Genomic DNA, 25763 nt, shown 5'->3' with positions numbered 1-25763 from the left:
CAGTGAACAAAGCCTGCACTTTATTTTCCAAAGTAGTTTTTATACCTTAAGTTGTGCATGGGGGATAATGGGGGAAGGGGTAGAGTCAGCAGTAAGCCAGGCTTTCTTCTTGCAAACTTATCATATGCAAAAGTTTAGGTGATTTACATCATCTTCTGGCCCGGAGGCGTGTTAACATTTTAAGACCCTTTCTTCAGAAAACTTATTTTTCTCTAAAGGTGATTAGTCAGGCGCCACCCTCCAAAAGCATTAGATAAAGTTGCATTCCTATAGGGCAAAGGTGTGGTGGGCTATAACAAGGAAAAGAATTAACTCAAGGGTCCAAGGTTACAAACATTAAAGCTACTACTTACATCAATTACATTAATCAATACACTGCCAGGGACACAGCAGGTAAGGGATATGGAAACTTAGCAGCAAACATTGGCCCAACAAGTGAAAAACCCTTCATCAATACAATTTCTAATCAATCTTTTAACTGCTCAAAGGAATCTGTATTTAGACAGTTTAGAACATCTCATGCCTCTCACGGTTTGGAGGCTCTGAACAATCACATGTGGCCGGAAGAACCTATTCAGGAGACAGATGGTGGTGGGGGACAGCCCCCTGTAAAGTCAGAGGTGTAGGTGAGAGCACAAAGCAGTAAAGTAGGCAGACTCTGGTTTTGGGGTTAGATGCTCAAGAATTTCCAGGGGGACTCCTGAGGCTTGATCCTGCCTTTGCGTATGCTGAGCCTCCTTCCTCATGACCTTTGCCACAGGCGGAGTTCCTCACGCTGGCTCCCGGCACCCAATATGCTACTGGAGATCAATGGAGAAATAACTCCAGAAAGAATGAAGAGATGGAGCCAAAGCAAAAACAACACGCAGTTGTGGATGTGACTGGTGATGGAAGCAAGGTCCAATGCTGTAAAGAGCAATATTGCATAGGAACCTAGAATGTTAGGTCCATGAATCAAGGCAAATTGAAAGTGATTAAACAGGAGATGGCAAGAGTGAAAGTCAACATTTTAGGAATTAGCGAACTAAAATGGACTCAAATGGGTGAATTTAACTCAGATGACCATTTAAATATCACTATGGTCTGAATATTTATGTCCCTGCAAAAGTCATGCTGCAATCCTCATGATTGATGTGATGGTATTAGGAAGTGGGACCTTTGGGAGGTGCTTCAGTCACAAAGTGGAAGCCTCACGAGTGATATTAATTCCTAATAAAATAGCTCTGAGAGATTCCAAGCCCCTTCCATCAAGTAAGGACACAGCAGAAGGGTGTCAGCAGGACTTCCCTGGTGGTTCAGTGGTTAAGACTCTGAGGGTTGGATTCCCAGTGGGGGAACTAATTGCCTACATGCCACAGAGCAACTTAGCCCACGGGCCACAATTATTGAGCACACGCCACAACTAGAGAGTCCACGCACAGCAGCAAAAGATCCCACATGCCACAACTAAGACCTGAGGCAGCCATATATTATATATAAAGTAGCAGCAATGAACCAGGAAGATGGCCCTCACCAGAAGGCAACCAGGCTGGCACCTGCAGAGCTGTGAGCAATAAATTTCTGTTATTTATAAGCCACCCAGTCTGTGGTATTCTATAATAGCAACCTGGAAAGACTAAGACAGTTATTCCCCTTTTAGTTTTGGGTTGACTTTCTAAATTAACATTTAGGGGAAAGGAATTAAAAGTCAATTTATCCTTAAATACGGGTTTCCCAGGTGGTGCTAGTAATAAAGAATCTGCCTGCCAATGCAGGAGACACAAGAGATGCTGTTCAATCCCTGGGTCAGGAAGAGCCCCTGGAGAAGGAAATGGCAACCCACTCCAGTATTCCTCCCTGGAGAATTCCATGGATAGAGGAGCCTGGCAGGCTATAGTCCATGGGGTTGCAAAGGGTCAGATATGACTGAGCAACTGAACACACACATTCTTAAATACATATGTGCTATTAGTTCAACACGCACATTTTCAGTAGCCCCTGGTCACTATACCATCAACAACTAGAGGAAAATTACTTCTGATCTGGAGGAAAGGGGAAGGAGAATTTTTAACAGGTTCACAAACAGGGAAAGTCCCAAGGAAATGAACGTTAGAAGGTGCCTGATATCTTTAAAGTGAGTTGAAGTTTACCATGAATTGTCTGGAAATTGCTTTTCCTGTACGCAAACAGCTACTTGCCAGTCTTTCTGTGGCAAATTAGCAAATCCTCTAGAGTTTTGCATTTAGGAGGGGAAGGAAGAACTAATTATATCCTATTTCCCACTGGAATTCTAAATCTTTTCATTGATTGTCATGTGTATGATGAGACTGGGAGTCCTGTAAAGAACTTGAGAGGAATAGTCAGGGAAATAGTCAGGGAATAGTCTATTCCTGGCAGGAATAGTCAGGGAAAGGAAGGGTAAAAGACAATTTTAGTTCCATCAGACTTCCTCTTCCCCTGTTTGTATTACAGGAGCAGATCACCTCCATTGGGATAGCTACTCTCTGAGGAGAATGTATGATTGTCCTAGAATGTATCATGCATTTTCTTCTTTTTCTGTAACACAAGATGATCACAAGTATCTTTTTCAGCCTTCAGTTACTGCGACATCTGAGTCATCTCAGAGTCTCAGTTTCTTCATCTGTAAAATGGGGATGACATTACTAGTATATCCATCAGTTGTTTGGAGGACTAAATAATGTAAATGCTTGTGTGTTCCTCACAGGGCTTCCCTGATAGCTCAGTTGGAAAAGACGCCTCCTGCAATGCAGGAGACCGCGGTTGGATTTCTCGGCTGGGACGATCTGCTGGAGAAAGGATAGACTACCCACTCCAGTATTCTTGGGCTTCCCTTGTGGCTCAGCTGATAAAGAATCCGCCTGCGATAAGGGCGACTTGGGTTCGATCCCTGGGTTGGGAAGATCCCCTGGAGAAGGGAAAGGCTACCCACTCCAGCATTCTGGACTAGAGCTTTCCATGAAAAGCAGTATATATAGTCCATGGGATTGCAAAGAGTCAGACACAACTGAACGACTTTCACTTGTGTATTCCTCATTAATTCTACAAACTTATACACTTTCTTGAAGAGCGAGTATTATTGTGGCAGAGAAAAAGGAAACGTGTGTTTACTGGAAAGAAATAGTGTTAACAGGAAACAAAACAGACAAGAATCCCGTGGTTGCTATGCAGTTAAGTTTCCGCGGAACCGTACACACCATCTTTCACTGTTGTCGCTACGAATCTTTTTCCCGTTGTACCTCAGACCCTGCTCTCTCCGCCCTGGGGAAGCGAAAGCCTCGCCACGCTCTCAAGTGCATGCTGGGAGTTGGAGTCCCCTTAAAGGCCTCGGGTGGCCGTGAGGTGAGCCGCGTCGCTGGGAGCGACTAGCACGTGGCGGGAAGGGGTGGTGCGCACTAGCTGTGTGTTCCCGAGAGCCGCGGGAGCTTCCCGCCCTCGCGGCTCGCGTCGCGGCGCCTCCCGTCGCGGTGCCCTCCCGACATGCCCGAGGAGGCGGGCTTCCCGCCGGCCAAGAAATTCCGGCCGAGCGCCGGGCCTCCGAGCCGCGCCGGGTCCTGCCCTCCCGGGCGGCGTTCGGTGATGCTGCTGGCAGCGGGCGCCGGCGGAGGAGGTGGAGGCCGGAGGCAGCAGCCGCCCCTGGCCCAGCCCTCGGCCAGCCCGTACCCCGAGGCCGTGGAGCAGCAGCGCCGGAATCTGCCCATCTTCCAGGCGCGAGGCCAGCTGTTGGCCCAGCTCCGAAACCTGGACAGCGCCGTCCTTATCGGTGAGTGACCGTGCCGGCGGGTCCTTCTTCGCTCCCCGTTCGTTCACTTGAGAGAACAGCTTTTCTTAGGTGCTTCTCACCGTCTTTCATCCGTTTCTGCAACAAACCTGACCGCCTATTTCTGTTCGGGGCCAGGAGAGGGGCCTCAGAAGGGAGTCGGGCAGTCCCCCTTTCTGGAGGTGCTCACAGTCCGGGCCAGTGACCACGCGTTAGGCAAAAACTCGCCTTCTGGGCCGGAAGGGTAGAGGGATGCACCGGAGACTTGGGGGAATTTAGAAAAGTGGATCTGAGCCGGTACGGAGGGGACGGCGAGGGGGTGGACCTAGAAAGGCGTTGGACACAGAGGAGAGAGCCTGCGGTATAAGAGACAAAGTGGAGACGATACAGTCCAGTCTGAGGGAAGAGGTAGTTTCTGGTCTACTAACTGAGGCAGAGTTGAGGGCCGGGAACCGATTGCAAGGGGCTTTGATCCCCAACGTTTTAAGTAAGAGGAGCCCCTGAAGAACGGAGAGGATGAGCCTCCAAAGAGGGAAGGAGATCCAGGAGACCTGATAGTCTAAGAAACAGAGTTGTAAGAAGAAGAGAGTGAACGAATGCAAAAATGAAGTCCAGTGAGTAGGGACCCAAAAAATGCCCACTGGATTGGGTGGGAGTTATTGATTGGGGATGGAGGTGAGCTCTGTTTTGGCAGAGCTGTGGGATGGGAGCTGATTTGTCATTGGGCTGGAAGTGAGGATCTCATGAAGGCAGTGGGAACAGACTTCTTTTTCGAGAAGAAGCAGGGGGACCTAGCGGACCTTGCAGGTCTTCATAGGTTAAGGGGAAGAACTCAGTAGAGAGGGAGACTGAAGATGGAAAGTGGGCACTAACAGCAGAGACGGAGGGCATGGGGAAAGGGGGCCCTTGGCAACAAGGGTTGGATCTAGCGGTGGCCTGGAATAGAAGGAAGGCCATGCAAGAGGTTAGGGGGCTGGAGGAAGGTGGTAAGAATGGAGTGACTGCAGAAGAGCTTGTAGGAGATGGAGGGAGACTGTCTTTGAGGATTTCACTTTTTCTATGAAGTAGGTGCGGGAACTCTGCTGAGAATGGGACTTACAGGGTCCTTGGGGAGGATGGGGACAGGGGAAAGGGGCTGCAAAAACAAGGATCAGCCGTGGTGCTGGCACCCAGGTGCATTTGGCCCCGTGGCAAACTAAGTCGTTGTCTGCCCAGTTGGGTTATTTTACTATAGTGATGCTCAGTTTCTTTATTATTATTATTATTTTAACTTTAGCTGCATGAGGTTTTTGGTTGGGGTGCTCTGGCTTCGCTCATTGCAGAGCACGGACTCTAGAGCTCCAGCTTAGTAGTTGTGGCGCTTGGGCTTAGTTACTTCGAAGCATGTAGGATCCTCCTTCCACGAGGGATGGAACTTGTATTCCCTGCCGTGGAAGGCGGATTCTTAACCACCAGACCACCAGGGAAGTCCCCAATGCTCAGTTTCTTGGTGTAGGAGCAGAAGAGATGGGCAGGGAAACCTTGATGAACTCAGTAGGAGAAGTGCAAGATAATCAAGTTCTTCGTCCATGATTCGTGTCCAGGTCAGGAAGGATGAGCCATAGGGGAGAAAATGGAAGGACGATGGGCCTGTAGGACTCAGTGAAGTTGGTAGGGTGGCGGGGGGTTGGGGGGGGGGTTGGCGGGGGGAGATGGGGAGTGGGCAGTGGTAGTTGTGGAAGGAGGGATGCCCAGGCTTACAGTTCTGTGTTCTGGTCAGGTGCTGGGAAGGAAACACAGGAGGGTACTAATAAGGTTGGGTGCTTACTGTATGTAGTGCTCAGGTACATGAAAGAAACAGGCTTCTGTCCTCCCAGGACTTCTGATGCTGGAGGCAAACAGAAACGTCTCAACGCTCTCACACAGTGTAGAGTGATCAGTGATGGAGGAGAGATGAACAAGGCACTAAGGAACACAGAGGAGGCGGGTGCAGCCCTTGGGGAGAAAGTTTGAGGTCTAATTCATCTTGTGGAGTTTGTCACGCAGGCAGTGTGGGAGCAGATACTTCAAAATTGAGTGGGCAAAGGCAGAGGGTTTGAAAGGAGGCGGCAGGCTGGGTGAGGAGTCCGCTATGGCTGCAGTGTCGGAACAGATGTCTCTTCATGTCAATACATTTACATCTCATTTATCCCTTCGAAAAGTAAGACTTTTTATATAACAGCTGTATTTCACTGTGTGTCTTTACTGTACCAGTTACTATTGCTAATCATTTACATTGTTTCCAAATTTAACTGTCATGAGCAAAGGTGAATAAAACACTTTTGAAGCTGATTCTTTATGCACATCATTATTTCCTTAGAGTCAGTTCTTGCAAGTGGAATTGTGGGTCAAGGGTATAAACATTTTAAAGATTTTCTTACTATAGTTTGACCTTCTGAGAAGCAATTCCAGTTAACACTCCACTAGCAGAATTCATGGGTACACATTTTCCCATGACTTTATCAACTTATTTTCTTTCTTTCTTTTCTTTAATATTTATTTATTTTATTTTGGGGCACCGGGCCTTAGTTGCAGCATAGGGGTCTGTAGTTGTGGCATGCAGGATCTAGTTCCCTGACCAGGGATTGAACCCAAGCCCCCTGCACTGGGAATGCTAGGGAAGTCCCTCGAGTATTTTTCTTATGTCTTTTCCTTCTGACTTTGATCTGTTGGGTTTGTTTGTTTGTTTTTTTTTTGGTGAAGTTTGTTTCTGCTCAGGTTTAAATGAGAGTTGTTTTCTTTCCTAGGGGAAACAGGCTCAGGGAAGACAACACAGATCCCTCAGTACCTGTACGAAGGGGGGATTGGCCGCCAGGCCATCATTGCTGTGACCCAGCCTCGCCGAGTGGCTGCCATCTCTCTGGCTACCAGAGTCTCTGATGAGAAGAGAACAGAACTTGGGAAGCTGGTACCTAACTCCTTTTTCACTAACAGTTCTTGGTCCCCCACACCTCACTCCCCCCCTCCCCCACCACCTCCCTGACTTTTTTATTTTTCTAAACAAGAGTACTTATACATCTCAGGCTTCTTTCTTTCTTTTCTTTTTTTTTTTTTTCCATGTTTCTTTCTTGCCACAGTTGTTTCAGACTTAGTTCTCTGTTAGTTCCTTAGAGATCAGAGGGTCTGTCAGTCCCATTTGCTTTGCTTTCAAAGTCTGTTGGCAAATAGAATAAATTCGTTGTTTTCCTTGAGTACTTTTAAGGCTTCAGGAACACTTGCTAGGTCTCTTGTCTGTATATCTTTCTACAAACTTGTAAGCATTTTCCTAGCATATAGGTGGTTATTGAGAATGAGTTCCAGAAGTGTATATAAGTCAGATTTATTTGTGTTCACACATATGACTTAAAAACATCTCGAGCATCTTCTCACTTGCTTCGTTTGAAGTAGCTGAGGGGAGGGAACTAGTGTTACATTCTTTGCAGAGTTTCTCGTCGTTGCAGTTGAGGGCGTGTGTCCATTTTCCAGGGAGCAGGGTAGGGTTGGAGTGGGTCATGTCCACTACACTAGCACCAGCGCCTGGCGCCGTGCTGGGCACCCTGGGTGCAGCAGACATGTTTGCTGAATGAATGAGTGGTATCTCCGCGCAGGTCGGCTACACGGTGCGCTTCGACGATGTCACCTCAGATGACACCAAGATCAAGTTCCTGACTGATGGCATGCTCTTGCGCGAGGCCATTTCGGACTGCCTGCTCCGGAAGTACAGCTGCATCATTTTGGATGAAGCCCATGAGCGGACTCTCCACACGGATGTGCTCTTTGGGGTGGTGAAAGCTGCACAGAAGAGGCGAAAGGAGCTGGGGAAGCTGCCTCTCAAAGTGGGTGCAGCCGTTCTGCTGCGGGACTCGGGGCAAAGGTGCTGGGGGGTCGGGGGGAGGGCAGTGCGGCCTCCCAAGCAGCCCTCAGGGCTTAGCAGGACACAAAAAGGCTGGCCCGAGCCTTTCTCCCATCCTCCGCGCCCTTCTCGCCGGCAGGTGATTGTGATGTCAGCCACAATGGACGTGGACCTGTTCTCCCAGTACTTCAACGGAGCCCCCGTTCTCTACCTGGAGGGCCGGCAGCACCCGATCCAGATTTTCTACACCAAGCAGCCCCAGCACGATTACCTGCATGCCGCCCTGGTCTCCGTATTCCAGATCCACCAGGTAGGCAGCAGGGAGTGGATTCCTGGAAAGGTCTATTTGACCTTGAACAGTCAGCCTTGAGAAGAAAAGCTGCCGGACCAAACTGCTTTGTAAGCTGTGTTCTTTAGGTGAATAAGGAATTTGTTTGCCATGTCTCCGTTTTTATACTTTTTTATAGTATCTCTCTTTTCCTCTAAAAAAAAAAAATTAAACCCTGGCCAGCATGTTTCTTCAACTGAGCTGGAAAAGCTCCATGTATTAGAGCAGTGGCCCGTGCGCACAATGTGATCAGAACCCCCAGTAAGAAGCACATTTTGTGTTGCAACCAAGACACCACGTGTAGAACTGAGTAGAAAGGAGTCTTAGGAAACACTGCCTCCTTTTATTCCATGTGATAGTCTGTCTCATTGAACAATAAAAAGTTGGTGTATTAGCCAATAAGGGGGTGCAATTTAGAGTTCTCTTTTTAAAAAAATGTGTTAGAGAAACATTTCAACAGTTTTTTCATTTTAGTAAACATTTATTTAAAAATGTGAGTGTATCACCTCATTTTTTGGTTTAACTTGTATATAATTGACTGTTTTTACCTTCCCGGTAACTTTCTGAAAATGTCTAGAAGCCAGCTTTTTTTTTAATGTATTTATTTCTTTAATTGGCTGCTTCAGGTCTTCGTTGTGGCACATGTCGTCTGTGGTCGCAACTTTCTAGTTGTGGCACACAGGCTGGTAGTTGCCACTCCCGGGCTTAGTTGCCCCATAGCACATGGAATCTTAGTTCCCCGACCAGGGATCAGACTCATGTCCCCTACATTGAAAGGTGTATTCTTAACTACAGGACCACCAGGGAAGTCCCAGTCAGCCTTGTTTAGCTGCCCGAAGCAAACTTGAGATAAGGATATTTTATGAATGATACCTGTGGTGCCCTCAAGTTATGTAATAGCTTTTTTTTTTTTTTATGTAACAGTTTTGATGAGTCCTCCTAGTGATGAGCTTTTGTTGTTTTAGATTTTATCCTGTCTATGTGTGTGTACCTCTGAACATTTGTCCTCTTAACACTGAGCTAAAAAAGTATATGCACACATACAAATACATAGATACATGTATGCAAACATACCCATATTGTATATACAGAAAGAAAAACATGGTGTCAGTCACTCAATCATGTCTGATTCTTTGTGACCCCATGGACTGTAGCCTGTCAGGCTCCTCTGTCCATGGAATTCTCCAGGCAAGAATACTGGAGTGGGTTGCCACTTCCTTCTCCAAGGGATCTTCCTGAACCAGAAATAAACCCCAGGTCTCCCACATTGCAGGCAGATTCTTTATTGTCTAACCCATATCTGCCTTTATTACATGTACACATACATACAAATATAGGTAGTCGGACATGACTGAGCAACTTGCACACCTTCACAAATACAGATAATTATTGAACATTTTTCAGTTATTTTGCCAAACAGGCACTCTACAAATTAAAGTATCTAAACAGACTTCAAAGAAGATTGGGTCATGGGTATATATACTTAACACTTAGATGTTCTTCCCTTCTCAAGGCGAAGGACCCAGTTGAGATACCAAGCCCTTGCCCAAGTTCTGGGTGCTTTGGGGGTTTATGAAAGTGCATTTGATGGCCTCATTCAGTAAGGGCTCCTTTTCCAGCCTCTGGCCATTTTCATGGATCAGGGTTTCTCTAAGTTGTCTCCTTTGTCAGTTTCATCTTTCAAGATGATTATGAAAGGAAGGCAGCTCCAGGCAAATTTTATTTGCCTGTGTGATTGTGCTTTTTCATGGCATTGTTCTTGTTGCAAAAAGCAATCTGGTGATTTCCCTTCAAAATTCCCTTAGTTTTTTATTATGTCTCTTTTTTCCCCGTTAATTCATTCTTAAACATAGCTGGCTAACTTGAATAAGATGCAACTGTGCCTTTGGTGAAGTTCCCCCCTCCCCTCCAGGGGCAAAACCAAAATCTAGGCTCAGTTATAGGTCCAAAGTTAAGAATAACTGGAAAACTTCATTAACAATCATTGTTCTATTCTGTGCCACCTGTACATCTGTCAAGGCCCAGTAACCCCAGTAACCCCACTCTGCCTTCTCTGTAGGAAGCCCCCTCCTCGCATGACATCCTGGTGTTCCTCACCGGGCAGGAGGAGATCGAAGCCATGAGTAAGACCTGCCGGGACATCGCCAAGCACCTTCCAGACGGCTGCCCCTCTATGCTGGTCCTTCCACTGTATGCCTCCCTGCCCTATGCCCAGCAGCTGCGCGTCTTCCAGGTGGCCCCAAAGGTGAGTGTACCCTGTCTCCTGCCCAGCCCCATCCCTGGTACCCAGACGGATGCGCCAGTGGGGCCTATGCCCCTGTCAGCAGGCTCCAGATAAGATGTGTGGACAGGGTGCCCAGGTATCTCTCTCACAAGCTGGAAAGACACAAGCATGTAATGCAGGGCTGTAGACATGGCTCTCCCATGGTAGGAACAGGGAGACAGTTGTCTGGGGATGAGGGAGGGACACAAGAGAAGCCGGAAGCTCCCTGAGTGGCTCTCCCAGGGTCCACAGTAAGCAAGCACGTGTCCACCGTAAGTTTCCTGGGACCCCTGCTGTGCCAGGTGCTGCGCCAACACCAGGCACATGCTGTCCCTCATCCTCTCAAGAACCACAAGGCAGGTCACCATTCCAGTTCAGAAACCCTGAGGCCCCAAGGGGTGAAGCGATAGATGCCCGTGGGGCACAGTAGGTACCGGGCAGGGCCAGGATCTCAGGCCACATCTACTTCCTCCTGACTCTAATGCCCATCCCACCACCCCTCATCACCTCAAAATAAGCCTTTAAGACTGAAACACACCCAGCTCCCAACCCAATACTGACCCAGCCATCAGTATTCGTAACTGTCCAGATAGCGGAGTCATCTCTTCTTGATCATGAGTGAACTGTGACAGTTAGCAATGAGGAATATGTTTTCAAACTTCTGCATCATACGTGTGTCATGTGGCTTTTTGGTTTTCTTCCTCCTTTTAGGGTTATCGCAAAGTGATCATTTCAACCAACATCGCTGAAACCTCCATAACCATTACAGGAATAAAATATGTAGTTGACACGGGCATGGTTAAAGCAAAGAAGTATAACCCTGGTGAGAACTTGTGGCCCCTGGCGTCTCTTCTCTGTGTAGTGAGCAGCCCGTGGTCCCGCAGTTTCCCCACCTGAGCATTTCACGTCTGTGAATACCAGGCACCCCGTCTAGCAGGCAGGGCCACAAAGACATGTGAGGCAGGGAAGAAGAGCCCATCTGTGGCAGACCTGGGGACAGAGGGTCAAGGACCTGGGCAGAGGGACTGAAACTCCATCAGAAGGTGGGCGAGAATGGTGGCTGTCAGGCCAGGGACAGCCTGATACCACATCAGAGGCTTCTTGGGGAATGATATCTGAGCACAGCTGGCTCAATCCCCAGTCTCCCAGAAAGAAAGCAGGACCCCACCCCCAGCTGGGCCAAGGCCCTAGCTGCTTCCCGACTGTGTGCAGTGCACAGCTTGCTTGAAGTCATTTTTATTCAGGTCTGTTCTCTACCTTGCTTTATTCCACGGAGGATTTGAGGCAGCTGACATGATAGCTCCCGGATGTTCACTTCAAATGAACTGCTAAGCATTCAAGGATGCTGACTTTCACGTGTGTTTCTTGGGGACCATGTTTCTGAAAGGGCTTGGTTCTCCACACTGTCTGGCACAGCGTACACCTTTATCAAGAAAATCAGTCTCGTTTACTCCTAGGTGTAGTGACATTACGCCGTCTCTCTTTTACAATAGAGCAGGAGCGAGGATGTAGCACACAAGCGACTGGAGGCATTTCGTTTTGGGGTCATGATCAGTGGGCGACCAACCATCCTGGTTTGCTGGAAACTGTCTGGGTTTTGGCACTGAAAATGCCACCTCTTGGAGGACCCCTGAGTCCTAGGCCGCCCCGGGGGTTGTTTTCAACTGTGACCTAAGCCAAGGCCTCTGAAATCTCCTCCCCTTGGCCACTGCCCTAAGCTCAAGGTCCTTCTGATGCTGTAGTCACAGATTTCGCACAGTGTTCATGGCGAGGCCTCTTTTCACCACAAACCGGTCTGGTTACGTGCTTTCTGACATATTGTTGTTTAGTCACTAAGTGGTGGCCAGCTCTTTGTAATACCATGGACTGTAGCCTGCCAGGCTCCTCTGCCCATGGAATTCCCCAGGCAAGAATACTGGAGTGGGTTGCCATTTCCTCCCCCAGAAGATCTTCCTGACCCAAGGATTGAACCCACATCTCCTACATCAGCAGGCGGATTCTTTACCACTGAGCCACAAGGGAAGCCCACTTTCCAATGTAGCCTTGAGTTTTTCTGGACTCGTGTGTTGCAGAAAGAATCCTGGGTATCCCAAGGAATGCTCCTCATTGTCTACTTTGTAGAAGGAGTTTGTTCACATGATGAGCAGAGCTCTGACTTGGCCATTCTCCCACCAGACAGTGGGCTGGAGGTGTTGGCTGTGCAGCGGGTATCAAAGACCCAGGCCTGGCAGCGCACGGGCCGGGCCGGCAGAGAGGACAGCGGCATCTGTTACCGGCTCTACACGGAGGATGAGTTTGAGAAGTTTGAGAAGATGACAGTGCCAGAGATCCAGAGGTAGCCAGTGGGGCTCCCCACCTGCCATCTGTCTCGAGGTCCCATCCCTGCAGCCTGTATCTCCTCCAACTGACGCTCCTTAGTGGGTGGCTCTGCCTTGCTGGCCGGGGGGTCAGGCGCCCTCGTGAACCACCTGTCTCCGTCTTGCAGGTGTAACCTGGCGAGCGTGATGCTGCAGCTCCTCGCCATGAAAGTCCCAAACGTGCTCACCTTTGACTTCATGTCCAAGCCGTCTCCAGGTGAGTGGAGTCTTCAGAGAGATGGTCACACAGGAAGGGGCCACCAGTGGGCTCCACACAGCAGGCCTTCTGGCACTCTCCTTTTTTAATTATTATATATTTATTTGTTTTTGGCTGTGCTGGATCTTTGTTGCTGCGCGGGCTTTTCTCTAGTTGCGGCAAGGAGGGGCTACTCTCTAGTTGCGGTGACTGGTTTTCTCATTGCAGTGGTTTCTCTTGTTGCAGAGCACAGTCTGTAGGGTGCGCGGGCTCAGTAGTTGCAGCTCCTAGGCCATCGAGCACAGGCTCAGTAGCTGTGGCGCATGGACTAGCTGCTGCATGGCATGTGGGGTCTTCCTGGAGCAGGGATCAAACCCATGTCTCCTGCATCGGCAGGTGGGTTCTTAACCACTGAGCCACCAGGGAAGCCCTTGGTGTCCTGTTGTTTAGTATAATTGGGGAGAATAACAACCTTAACTCCCAGAGAAGAGGCTCACAATTATGGAAGAGACCCGGTGCTGTTCACACCACGTTGGTGCAGAGTCAGGGGCTTCATGTCGGCACCATCTTGGGTGGGTTCCGTGGTCACAGGAACCAGGGAAGGTAGTCGATGGGGGTCCGCGGGTTACTGCAGCTCCAATGAACTTGGACTTTTGCAAAGGGACTGAACAGATTGTGTTTCTTTGCTTTTAACTGGAATTTGATGGGTCTCTGCCCTTCACTGGGAATCTCTCCATGGAGGAAGAAAAAATAGTTGGGATTCTTTGTCATGGTAGCTTAGCCCTCGGCATCCCTTCAACACATACCATTTGCTTTTTTTTTAAGTGAAGAAGTGCAATTGGTTAAAAAAAAGTAAACAGTGGATAGGTGGACATGGACCTCCACAGTCTTCAAGTTCTTAGTTTCCCTGCCCCAAAGCCACCACTGTGGCCATTTCCTAGTGTCTCCTAGAGAAATTCTATGTGGGTAAGTACATACAGTCTCCTTTTCAAAACATAAATAGCAACACCCTTTCAGTCCATTCTATACTTTTTTTTTTTTCTATCAATTACTAAATTCCTACATATAAAGGAGGAACAGGGACTTCCCTGGTGGTCCAGTGGTTAAGACTCTGAGCTCCCAATGCAGGGGTCACAGGTTTAATCCCTGGTCAGGGAACTAAGATCCTGTATGCCACGCAACACCCCACCACCATCACCAAATAAAAAGGAGGAACATATGTGTCAGGTAGAAGTAGCGAAGCCACACCTGTGTGCCCGTTACTGGGGCCACAGGCCCTGGGGCCACCCGTTCCCACCCCCCACCCCTCACCTCCTTCCCACTCCTCCTTCAAGGTCAGCCACCACCCAGGTTTGATCTGTGAGTCCCTTGCTTTTCTTGAATATCTATTGCATGCACAAGCATGGTTTTGGTTGGTGTGTTTATGTCTCGATTTTCTGGTGACCTTCCTTTTCATATGTCATGTTTTGTAAGGTTTACATTTGATGTATTTTCATCACTTAAATACTATTCCATTCTATGAATAAGCCAAGATGCATTTATCCCTTTCCTGGTAGACATTGGCACATTGCTTTTTTCACTTAATATATTTTATAGATCAGTTTTTCTCTGTATATGTATATTTATTGCATCCTTAGACATGCATTTTTATGCTTAATAGGTAATACATTTACATAGTTCAAATTAAAAAGGAATTAAAGAGTAAATAGTGTCCTTCTCTCCAGGGGCTCCCGAGGCCCCTGGTGTTTCCATTGTTGTGTGTGTCCATCTGGAGACACAGGTCCCTGTACGAGGTTCAGGTAAATGAGTGTGAAATTCAGAAGTGTAAGTTTGCTGGGCTTCAGATTTACATACATATCGCCAAATTGCAGACCACTATTTAAAAAGAGAATTGAGGGTTTCCCTGGTGGCTCAGTGGTAAAGAATCTGCCTGCCAATGCAGGAGACACAGGTTGGATCCCTGGTCCAGGAAGAGCCCACATGCCACAGAGCGGTTAAGCCCGTGCACCACAGCTACTGAGCCTGTGCTCCATTGTTCTCCGCAATGAGAAGCCCACACAGTAGAGGAAAGCCTGCTCGCTGCAACGAGAGAAAAGCCCCACGCAGCAACGAAGACCCAACACAGCCAAAAATAAGCAAAATTATTTTTGGAAAATTAAAAAAACGAAAAGAGATGAGCTGAAGACAGTGATGTCATGAGTAGCTTTGAAAAGTACCTCATGGGGACAGTGTGGTTGCGGTCTTGACTGTGGTTTGACTTAGGCTTGTCAGAAATGCGCTGATGTGATGAAGCAGCTGCAGCTCCATCCTGTTTTGAGTGTTCAACTCCTTTTCATGTCTCTCTAGATCACATCCAGGTGGCCATCGCCCAGCTGGAGCTGCTCGGTGCCCTTGAACACAGGGATGGCCAGCTCACCCTAACTCCAATGGGAAGAAAGATGGCGGCTTTCCCACTAGAACCCAAATTTGCCAAAGTAAGTGCCACCGTCTTCTCAGTCCCCTCCCTGTACCTTACAGGTCAGCCATCCCACAGGGGACGCCTCAGCCCAGTGCTTCCATCTTCACCTTTTCTCTTAAACAGTTATCAGCGCCTGCTTTGTGTCGAACCTCGACTTACGTTCTGTATGATTCAGGCTCATGTTAAGTCATGTGTGTGTGCATGCTCGGTCGGGAGACTCTCTGTGACCCCCTGGACTGAAGCCCACAGGCTTCTCTGTCCATGGAATTTTCCAGGCAAGAATACTGGAGTGGGTTGCCATTTCCTCCACCAATGAAGTCATGTGCCCTACCTATATGGGATCAGACAAGAAAGGCAGCTATCCCTTCTACACAAAGTAAAATAATATACAAATGAATATATAAAAGAGCATAAGTTATATTGTCGTGGTTTTAGAAACACCTGCCCCTTCACGCCTTACAAGGGAAGCTGCAGAAGCAGTATATGGAAATTCAGAAGCCAGGAAAAAACTGGACTCACACAGTGTTTCGTTGTGGTTTGCAGACCATCCTCCTGTCCCCCAAATTCCACTGCACAGAGGAGATACTGACCATTGTCGCCCTGCTGTCTGTGGACAGCATTCTCTACAACCCTCCATCCCGGCGGGATGAAGTGCAGAGCGTGCGGAAGAAGTTTGTGTCCAGCGAGGGCGATCACCTCACCCTGCTCAATGTCTACCGGACCTTCAAGAACACCGGCGGGAACAAGGTAGGCCCTGTCCTCTTCCTCTTCTCACACAGGGCCTCCCTTTGGTCCTATGTTTCAGGACACCTTCCCTTTTTGACTGCGCCTTCTGAAGAGCCTCACAGAACGCTGGATATCATTCCAGAGACATCTGCACCAGAGATGCTACAAGGGAAGACACAACTTCAGCCTTTCTCTCTGCTTGTGTTTCCCTCATACTTAACGTGGGCAGGTGAAGTATTAATACCTGGTGACCCAATTTCTTGGCTACCAGATGGTTTGTTTCCCCACCTGCCCCTAACTTTCTTCATAGCAGCTTTCGCTTGTGTGACATTTCCATTCCCGGGACCAAGATGGAAAACAGCAATACCTTCCTTCATTTATCAATACAATTTTAAAAATAAATAAATAAAATATTTGGAGAAGTTCCCTTTTGGCCTAGTGGTTAGGATTCCAGGCCTTCACATGCCATGGCCTGGGTTCAATCCTTAGGGAACTAAGATCCCGCCTGCCGAGTGGCTGCCCTTCCCAAAAGAATCAATAATTGTGCCATAGCATGCATGCTTTAACTTTGTGTTTTAATGCAGTCAGTTCTTTAAAAAAAAAAAAAAAAAAGCCACCACCCAGGTTTAGTAGTTGTAAACATTTTGCTCCGTTTGCCTCAATTTATTTGTTTATTTTCTCTTGGCCACTCTGTGTGACATGTGGAACTTCCCTGACCAGGGATGGAACCCATGCCTCCTGCAGTGGAAGTGCAGAGACTTAGCCACTGGACCACCAGGGAAGGCCACGTCAGTTTATTTTTAAGGAAATAAATGCTGTGGACACAGCAAGAGCTCCAAGCTGCTTCTCATGTAGTCCTCCCTGCCTCCTGTAACCACTGTCCTGAAGTGGGTCTGGACCTCCCTGGGCAACATCGTGCTTTCACTTCCTGTCCATGAGCATCGTATGCTACACATGCTTCCTCACACTACCCTTTTGCCACTTATTTCTGCCTCTGGCCCTGTAGTGCACATCCCATCCAGGTCTCCTGTGCACAAAGGGGAGGGTTTCTCGGGAGCCGACACCCAGGAGTGGACCTGCTGGTCTAGGAGCAGCTGCATCCAGCTTCCCCAGAGTGTCAGCACCTCTTTACCCTCCCCAGAGTCATGCAGAAGAGTTCCCATTTCCACCCACCTCTCCAACTTTGCTGAAATGACTTTCATTTTTTCCAGGTTGATGGATATGAAGTAGTTGTTGTTCAGTTGCTGAGTCATGTCCGACTCTGCGACCCCATGGACTGCAGCATTGCAGGCTTCCCTGTCCTTCACCATCTCCCAGAGTTTGCTCAAACTCATGTCCATCGAGTTGGTGATAGCATCCAACCATCTCATCCTCTATTTTCCCTCTCTTCCTGCCTTCAGTCTTCCCAGCATCAGGGTCTTTTCCAGTGAGTCAGCTCTTCGCATCAGTTGGCCTAAGTATTGGAGTTTCAGCTCTAGCATCAGTGCTTCCAGTGAATATTCAGGGTTGGTTTCCTGTGGATTGACTGGTTTGGTCTTCTTGCAGTCCAAGGGACTGTCGAGAGTCTTCTCCAGCACTGCAGTTTGAAAACATCAAATAGTATCTCAGTTATTTGAAACTGTACTGACTTGATTCCTCAAGAGACCAAGAACCTTTGCTTAAGTTTATTGTCATTTGTAGTTAATCTCCTGTGAGTTGTCTGTCTATATACTTGGTGGCTCTACTGGATTCTTGGTCATTTTCTGACTGATTTGTAGGTGGTGGTGTTTTTTTTAAATATATTCTGAAGGTCATCATTCTTTTTCCATTTTGGTTTTCAATATGGTTCACGCTTTTTGATATAAAGATATTTTCTTGTATTTACTTTTGGCAACAGCAGTTTTCCCTCTGAATTCAAACTATGTTCTAGATATTATGCTGGGACTTCCCTGGTGGTCCAGCAGTTAATTCTTGGTCACAGAACTAAGACCCCGAATGCTGCATGTTATAACTAAATTTTTTTTTAATTAAAAAAATTATGATAAAAGTTGTGCTTTATTTTTATCTCTGTAGAAGCGAGAGGACTGTGACATCTCTTTTTTTCTCCCTGTTCAGGAATGGTGCAAAGAGAACTTTGTCAACAGCAAGAATATGATGCTAGTAGCTGAAGTCAGAGCACAGCTGAGGGACATCTGCATAAAGGTATTTTTCTTCCTGCTGGTCTTTGTGGGGCTAAGCTGTCACCTTTTTCTAGGTGAAAATTCTCAAATTGCTTATTACTAGTGATTGCAGAAAAACCTCTCATTGTAGGAAAATTTTTAAATAAGAAAGTAAAAATTACCCACAACTCCACCTCTCACCAGTTTGGTCCGTTTCCTGCTGGCTCTGCTTTTAAATATATCTTTACATGGATAGTTATTAATACATTGTATGTATGATTTATATCCAGCTTTTATAAACTTTACATGGATAGTTATTAATACATTGTATGTATGATTTATATCCAGCTTTTATAAACTTTACATGGATAGTTATTAATACATTGTATGTATGATTTATATCCAGCTTTTATAAACTTTAACAGTGTTTTCCAATTTACTAGAATTCTTCCTAAGTTTTTTTTTTAGTGGAAATACCTGTCATTTTTTTCAGTTTATAAAAGCAGTGCATGCTTGTCACAAGTTGATAGAGTGCAGAGAATAGTGGTATAGATACAGCAGAAACCTACACAACATTGTAAAGATAGAGTGCAGAGAATAGTGGTATAGATACAGCAGAAACCTACACAACATTGCAAAGGAATTATACTCCAATAAGAAAATTAAAATAAGAAAATAGTGATATATATACAGCAGAAACCTACACAACGTTGTAAAGGAATTATACTCCAATAAGAAAATTAAGAAAATAGTGATATATTGTGTAGAAAGTATAAAAGTTTCTCTAATCTTGCCCCTCCAAAGAGAAGCAATAGTCCAGTGTAGATCCTTCTAGAATTTTTTTCTATGTATGTATGTTTTTGTTTATTCGTCCGTGTATTACGCATATATGTGGATATATAAATTTTCTTTTTTAAACAAGTTTGATGTATGTTTTGTTTTGAAACTTGTTTTTTTCCACTTAGAGTGCACCTTGAATTTCACTTTGTATCTGGGCTGTCTCTCAGTGCCTGTATCTGTCTATCATTCTTTGTATTGACTTGGTAGCATTTTGCTCCGGTCTTCACTACAGTTATTTAACCAAGTCCCTAGTGGTGGTCATGGATTGTGCTAGAGTGATCATCCTCCTGCATAAACGTCTGTGCTCTGGTGCACAGAGAATGAACTTCTGGATGGGGAATTTAGGTTTTGATAGACATTGCCAAGCCATCCACCAAAAAGTCTCCTCTCAGCTTATATTCCCTCTTAGGGGACATGTTTCTATATTCAATGACTATGAGGCACCGTGTTCTACCGCAGAGGTGGGGTGGTTTGTGTCCGCAGTCTCCTGTGTTGAGCACTGAGTGTCCTCGTTTTGCTGCCATGAACAGCTCTGTGGTGACCAGACGTCTCCGTGTGTAAGGCGTCTTCTGAGACAGCCCCCAGTGCGGACCATCCACGTGACCCTGGGACACAGCTGTCACCCGTACCCAGCCCCGTGTCTAATGCCAGCAGCCTATTGTTAGCACTGAAGTAACTTCTTTCCAGGCTTCCCAGGTGGCTCAGTGCTAAAGAATCTACCTGTCGAAACAGGAGACGTGGATTCAATCCCTGGTTAGGGAAGATGCCCTGGGGAAGGAAATGGCAACCCACTCTAGTATTCTTGCCTGGAGAATCCCGTGGACAGAGGAGCCTGGCGGGCTACAGTCTATAGGGTCACAAAGAGTCAAGCACGACTGAGCGACTGAGCACACAAGTCTTTTTACGGTGGCCTGTTGTGTTCTGTGTTGCATACGTTTTTCCACCCTTGCACTTGAATGGCTTTCCTGCTAGACCATCCCTGGGCTTTGTGAGTTTTCTCGTCTTTTACTAAAGGTAGAAGTGGCGCTCCTCTGCCCGCGCTCACCTCAGGCCTCTGAGGCAGCTGTCCCATAGGTCCGCGTCCACCCCGGATGCGAGCCTCCTCTGTGGGCCTCGCACCAGGCTGCGCGGTAGGCACTGTGGCTCCATGTACCATGAGTGTCTGCACAGTGCTCACGTCTGGGTCTTTTCCATGTCTCGCTTCCTCCCGAACCAGATGTCCATGCCAATCCTGTCCTCCCGGGGGGACACGGAGAGCATCCGCCGATGCCTGGCACACAGCCTCTTCATGAGTACCGCTGAGCTGCAGGCGGACGGGTCCTACGCCACCACGGACACCCACCAGCCGGTGGCCATCCATCCCTCGTCCGTGCTCTTCCACTGCAAGCCGGCCTGCGTCGTGTACACGGAGCTGCTCTTCACCAGCAAGTGCTACATGCGTGACCTGTGCGTCGTGGACGCCGAGTGGCTGTACGAGGCCGCCCCCGACTTCTTCAGGAAGAAGCTGAGGACTGCCAGGAACTGAGCCGCCCTGGTGCCAGAAGCTGGGCCGCAGCCGGCCTCGCTGTGACCTCTAAATGTTGGCACCTACAGAGGCCACGGTGGTTATGGGTGGGTCATGCCTGGCCTCCAGGAGCTTGAGAGCCTCTTTGTCTAAACTCCTCAGACTGAACCACACAGACATGTAGAGGCCTGGGAGACTTCAAAATTATGCTTTGGGTTCTTGGTGGGCAACTTTGGGTGACTTCCTTTACTTCTGAGCCTCAGTTTCCTGATCTGCCAAGTGGGAGTGATGATACTTAAAGGGTCGGAATCATGAGGCTCACAGCAAGTGAAAAGAAAGTACCCAGAGCTGTGCATGCACATGATAAGCCGCGGTGGACTGAGTGCTGAGGTGCTTGGTTGGTGTTACTGCTTATGTACGTGCCGTGGATCAGGTACAGCAAAACCCCCAAGTCCTGGAGACTGCGGGGGATGGTCTGGAAGGGGGACCACAAGAGGTCACAGAGCTCCTGACCTTGGATCTGTTTGAACATCTATCTGCATGAAGTTTTGTAACAGAAAAGATTAACTTCTGTTTCAACAGGGAGGTGCTGAGCACCTAACCTCACTCCCCAGGGCAGGGAGCTTTCACAGCAAAGAGGCTAAGCACCTGTCCCCACCCTGCTTTCAGGGAAGTTCCTGAGTGAAGGTATTTGTATCTTCTGAAGTGGGAAGGCTGATCTTGTGTGGTGTTGTCCTTCAGTCACGTCCAATTCTTTGTGACCCCGTGGACTGCAGCACGGCAGGCTTCCCTGTCCTTCACCATCTCCTGGAGCTCGCTCAAACTCACATCCATCGACTCGGTGATGCCATCCAACCATCTCACCCTCTGTCGTCCCCGTCTCCTCCCGCCTTCAGTCTTTCCCAGCATCAGGGTCTTTTCCAGTGAGTCAGCTCTTCACATCAGCTGCCCAAAGTCTTGGAGCTTCAGCTTCAGCCTCAGTCCTTCCAGTTAACATTCAGGGTTCATTTCAGGTTGTAGTGTGATGGCCTCCAGCATGGCCTTCTCTCTCTGTCTCTGGGCCATGAGCTAAGGAGTGACTGAGCTGAATTTAAGGCATTTCCCTTCTGGCCAGGCCTCTGGGGGTAAGTGGAAGTGAAGCCAGGCAGCCTTGACTCATCTCATCCCCTCATCTAGTGTTTATGTTCTTTTATCTTATTTCCTATGATCTTTTTTCCTTCTTCTTAGGGACCAGGGGACATCCTGGCTTTGCTGCTGGCACCTCTCTCACACTCATTTTCCACATTTGTCTGAGGGGATAAAGGGTCTCCACAGACTTCTTGTTCTCATATTTTGAGAAGGGAAAAGACACCAAAAGTCCTTCTTAACTATTTAATTTGAAAATCGTTGTTGTTTAATAGCTAAGTCGTGTCTGACTCTTTGCAACTCCATGGGCTGTGGCCCTCCAGGCTCCTCTGTGCATAGGATTTCCCAGGCAAAAATATTGGAGTGGGTTGCCATTTCCTCCTCCAGGGGATCTTCTCAACCCAGGAATCAAACCTGAGACTCCCCAGAAAATGTTTTGGCCTGGAAAATGCCAAAATTAGCACTTCTATTGTGCTTAATTGGTCTAAACACTATATATAATATTCTGGTCATTACATACAGTGAATCATACAGCTTTTAAGCAGAGGCCTAAATGGCCTGAGAGATCCTTCAGCAATAATGGATGGTGTCTTCGTTTTGGTTCAGTGAGACCCTGGCGGACAGGAACACCCCCTCCCAGGCCTCATGTGTCCACGGTGGTGTGTGTCCAATTTGCCTCAACACCAGCTGTGGGTCTGAGCAGTCAGACTTTTAGCCAGTGTTCCCAGCTATCTGGGCACGTGTGAATTCTTCCTGTTAAAAACAGTTACATTAAGGCCAAAGAAGATTCGACAGATCCTAAATACCCTGTTTTACTAAATTCTTAGATTTTTCTTGTTCTTACCAGGGCTGACTTTCTGAAAAGTTTTTCAGAAAAAAACTTAACTGTATTTTTCTCACTTATTTAAGAGTCCTAGGAGGTGTAGCCTGACTTGGTAAAAGAAATTACTGTATTTTTAATGAAACATTCATCACACTGGTAAAAAATATTGGGAGTGGGGTGATGTGTTATGTTTCTCATAATGTTGCAAATTATGGTGGCTCAGACAGTAAAGAATCTTCCTGCCATGTGGGAGACCTGGGTTCAACCCCTAGGTTGAGAAGATCCGCTGGAGGAGGGCATGGCAACCCACTCCAGTATTCTGGCCTAGAGAATCCCCATGAATAGAGGAGCCTGGCAGGCTACAATGCATGGACTCATAAAGAATCGGACACAACTAATCAACTAAGCACAACTTTCTCTAGGGCAAGTAAAATTTAGCTTTTAATCATTTTAATCATTTTTGTGCACCTCAAAGTTCTGAACTGTTTCAGGAAATGTATCTTTTCTGAGCAGGAGTATGGGGTAAATAGCTTCTAAATAAATGTAAATAGCTTCTGTGTTTCTGTACAAAGATATATTTATCATTGTAACATTCTGGTAGAGTTTTGATACAGTAGTTTTTTTATCAGGCTTTTTAAAAAGTTAACTTTTCAAGTAGCTGCTCAGGGACTAAATCAGATTGGAAAAGCCTATCCCTGCTCCATATTACTACAAAGAGATACATGGTTGTTTATACCTAGCTGCAGGGCACAGATAAGTACACTTTAAACTTTCTAAGAAAGTTAAATGTTTCAGTGATGTTACAATCTCATCTTGAGCTACTCTTTTCAATCCCTAAAATCTCTGATGGTTGCCACCTTTTTTTTTTTCTCCCCCAACCTGTGAAATCCATATCTGGGTGAATCACTAGTTCCCTTGAGCACCTTTGTGTATTAATAAATAGATGCACTCCAAGCAGATTGCATGCCTCAGATGTTTGTCTTCTGCTTCTAATAATCATGGAGGGCAGCACAGATCCCATTTACAAGGGGAAGAACTGCCCAACACCCAGTTCTTGGTAGAAACCCTTCCTTAATGTTGCATCTCTGCTAGGAATAAAGAGATGCCAGAAAGGAGGCAAGTTTGTGCTCCCTGGAAAGAACTGATTATATACTGTGATGCATAAATCCATTTAATTCAGCTCTCAAGAAAACCTGTGGCCAGGCGGCCAGGCATTTAAGCTACCATTCCTTGTGACTAAAGAAACACTGCACCTGTGGGGAAGCAAGAGTTTTATTTTATTTTATTTGATCAGAATATTATAACTTGCAGGAAAGAGCTCAGTTCAGATTTCTATTGTGTTCTGAGACTCGTTTCTTATTCAAACAGGCATAGGTCTGTAGAAGCATCAGCATTTGCACAACTCAAACCCATTAAAAGTGAATCTAGTACATATTGTGTGTGGCTTCTTTCTTGGGTCTCCTTTCCCTTATTCACAGAATGCTGTTTAGAATATATTAATATTAGTCATATCTTTGCCACTGATTTGGGAAGATTTATTTTCTTGATACCTTGTAGTATCTTATGGTTCCTGGTAAAGTAGGAACATTGGCTCTTAACCTAAATCTAATGTAAGCTGTGGCTTCTTGCCCCCGAAAAATAACGTTCCATCAGAACCTGGGTGTAAGGTTGGAGGGCTACAAAAATTAACCAGGCATCTTGCCTTCAGGAGCTCCAGGTCTGATGGGGGTAAGGGGCAGCTGCCAGATAAACGAGCAATGCCAGGAGGTTTCTGCTGAGAAAAGAATGAAGTACAGAGACCCGGTCACAGAGGCATGAGTTCTGGTTTTTCAGGGAAGAGAGGAGGAAGAGCCAGGAAGGCCTTTCATGGCAGATGACCTCAGAGGCTGGCTTTGGGAGTCGAAGGCAGCAAGAGTGCATTCCACGAAGTCACAGAAAGCCTGGTCATGCTTGAGAAAAGTAGATGGAAATTTGGAGAGGAAGCAGGCACTGGAGAGAAGCCAATTAAACAGCAGTCCTGGGACACCGGACTCAGAGTCACTCAGCTAAAGAAGTTTCAGTTCAGTTGCTCAGTCATGTCTGACTCTGCGACCCCATGGACTGCAGCACGGCAGGCTTCCCTGTCCATTGCCAACTCCCGGAGCTTACTCAAACTCATGTCCATCAAGTCAGTGATGCCATCCAACCATCTTATCCTCTGTCATCCCCTTCTTCTCCTGCCTTCAATCTTTCCCAGCATCAGGGTCTTTTCCAATGAAAAGAACTCTTTGCATCAGGTGGCCAGAGTATTGGAGTTTCAGCTTTAGCATCAGTCCTTCCAATGAATATTCAGGATTGATTTCCTTTAGGATGGACTGATTTGATCTCCTTGCAGTCCAAAGGACTCTCAAGAGTCTTCTCCAACACCACAGTTTAAAAGCATCAATTCTTCGGCACTCAGCTTTCTTTATAGTTCAACTTTCACATCCATACATGACTACTGGAAAAACCATAGCTTTGACTAGATGGACCTTTGTAGGCAAAGTTATGTCTCTGTTTTTTAATATGCTATCTAGATTGGTCATAGTTTTTCTTCCAAGGAGCAAACGTCTTTTAATTTCATGGCTGTAGTCACCATCTGCAGTGATTTTGGAGCCCAAGAAGATAAAGTCTCACTGTTTCCATTGTTTCCCCATCTACTTGCCATGAAGTGATGGGACCAGATGCCATCCATGATCTTAGTTTTCTGAATGTTGAGCTTTAAGCCAACTTTTTCACTCTCCTCTTTCACTGTCATCAAGAGGCTTTTTAGTTCCTCTTCACTTTCTGCCATAAGGGTGGTATCATCTGCATATCTGAGGTTATTGATATTTCTCCTGGCACTCTTGATTCCAGCTTGTACTTCATCCAACCTGCATTTCACATGATGTACTCTGCGTATAAGTTAAATAAGCAGGGTGACAATATACAGCCTTGACTTACTCCTTTCCTGATTTGAACCAGTCTGTTGTTCCATGTCCAATTCTAACTGTTGCTTCCTGACCTGCATACAGATTTCTCAGGAGACAGGTAAGGTGGTCTGGTATTCCCATCTCTTTCCGAATTTTCCACAGTTTATTGTGATCCACACAGTCAAAGGCTTTGGTGTAGTCCATAAAGCAGAAGTCAATGTTTTTCTGGAACTCTCTTGCTTTTTCGATGATCCAGCGGATGTTGGCAATTTGATTTCTGGTTCCTCTGCCTTTTCTAAATCCAGCTTGGACATCTGGAAGTTCATAGTTCACATACTGTTGAAGCCTGGCTTGGAGAATTTTGAGCATTACTTTGCTAGCGTGTGAGATGAGTGCAATTGTGCAGTAGTTTGAACATTTTGGGGGATTGGAATGAAAACTGAGCTTTTCCAGTCCTGTGGCCACTGC

General features: G+C 46.8%; 1 protein-coding gene across 2 annotated transcripts; it reads left to right on the top strand.

Annotated features, from left to right (window-relative positions):
- Positions 1–3302: 3302 nt before the first annotated feature.
- Positions 3303–23795, top strand: DHX33 (DEAH-box helicase 33). 2 transcript variants are annotated; one of them, XR_008713104.1, is made up of 13 exons: positions 3303–3760; positions 6523–6683; positions 7363–7590; positions 7747–7917; positions 9995–10180; positions 10910–11021; positions 12374–12533; positions 12684–12772; positions 15098–15225; positions 15753–15956; positions 16078–16164; positions 18030–18116; positions 20130–20163. XR_008713104.1 is itself a non-coding variant. In XM_055576810.1 (12 exons), exons 1-12 carry the CDS (start codon positions 3478–3480, stop codon positions 20436–20438), a joined length of 2118 nt encoding a protein of 705 aa, XP_055432785.1. In that variant the 5' UTR covers positions 3303–3477; the 3' UTR covers positions 20439–23795. The 2 variants fall into 2 exon arrangements, 1 of the variants encoding a protein (XP_055432785.1); XM_055576810.1 differs by lacking the exon at positions 16078–16164 and having other exon boundaries at positions 20130–23795.
- The last annotated feature ends 1968 nt before the right edge of the window (positions 23796–25763 follow it).

This window comes from Bubalus kerabau, chromosome 4, assembly GCF_029407905.1.
Source record: "Bubalus kerabau isolate K-KA32 ecotype Philippines breed swamp buffalo chromosome 4, PCC_UOA_SB_1v2, whole genome shotgun sequence".
In the NCBI taxonomy this organism is placed as follows: domain Eukaryota; kingdom Metazoa; phylum Chordata; class Mammalia; order Artiodactyla; family Bovidae; genus Bubalus; species Bubalus kerabau.
The sequence above is the reverse complement of the archived record's forward strand: the minus strand, read 5'-3'. Positions and strand labels throughout refer to the sequence as shown.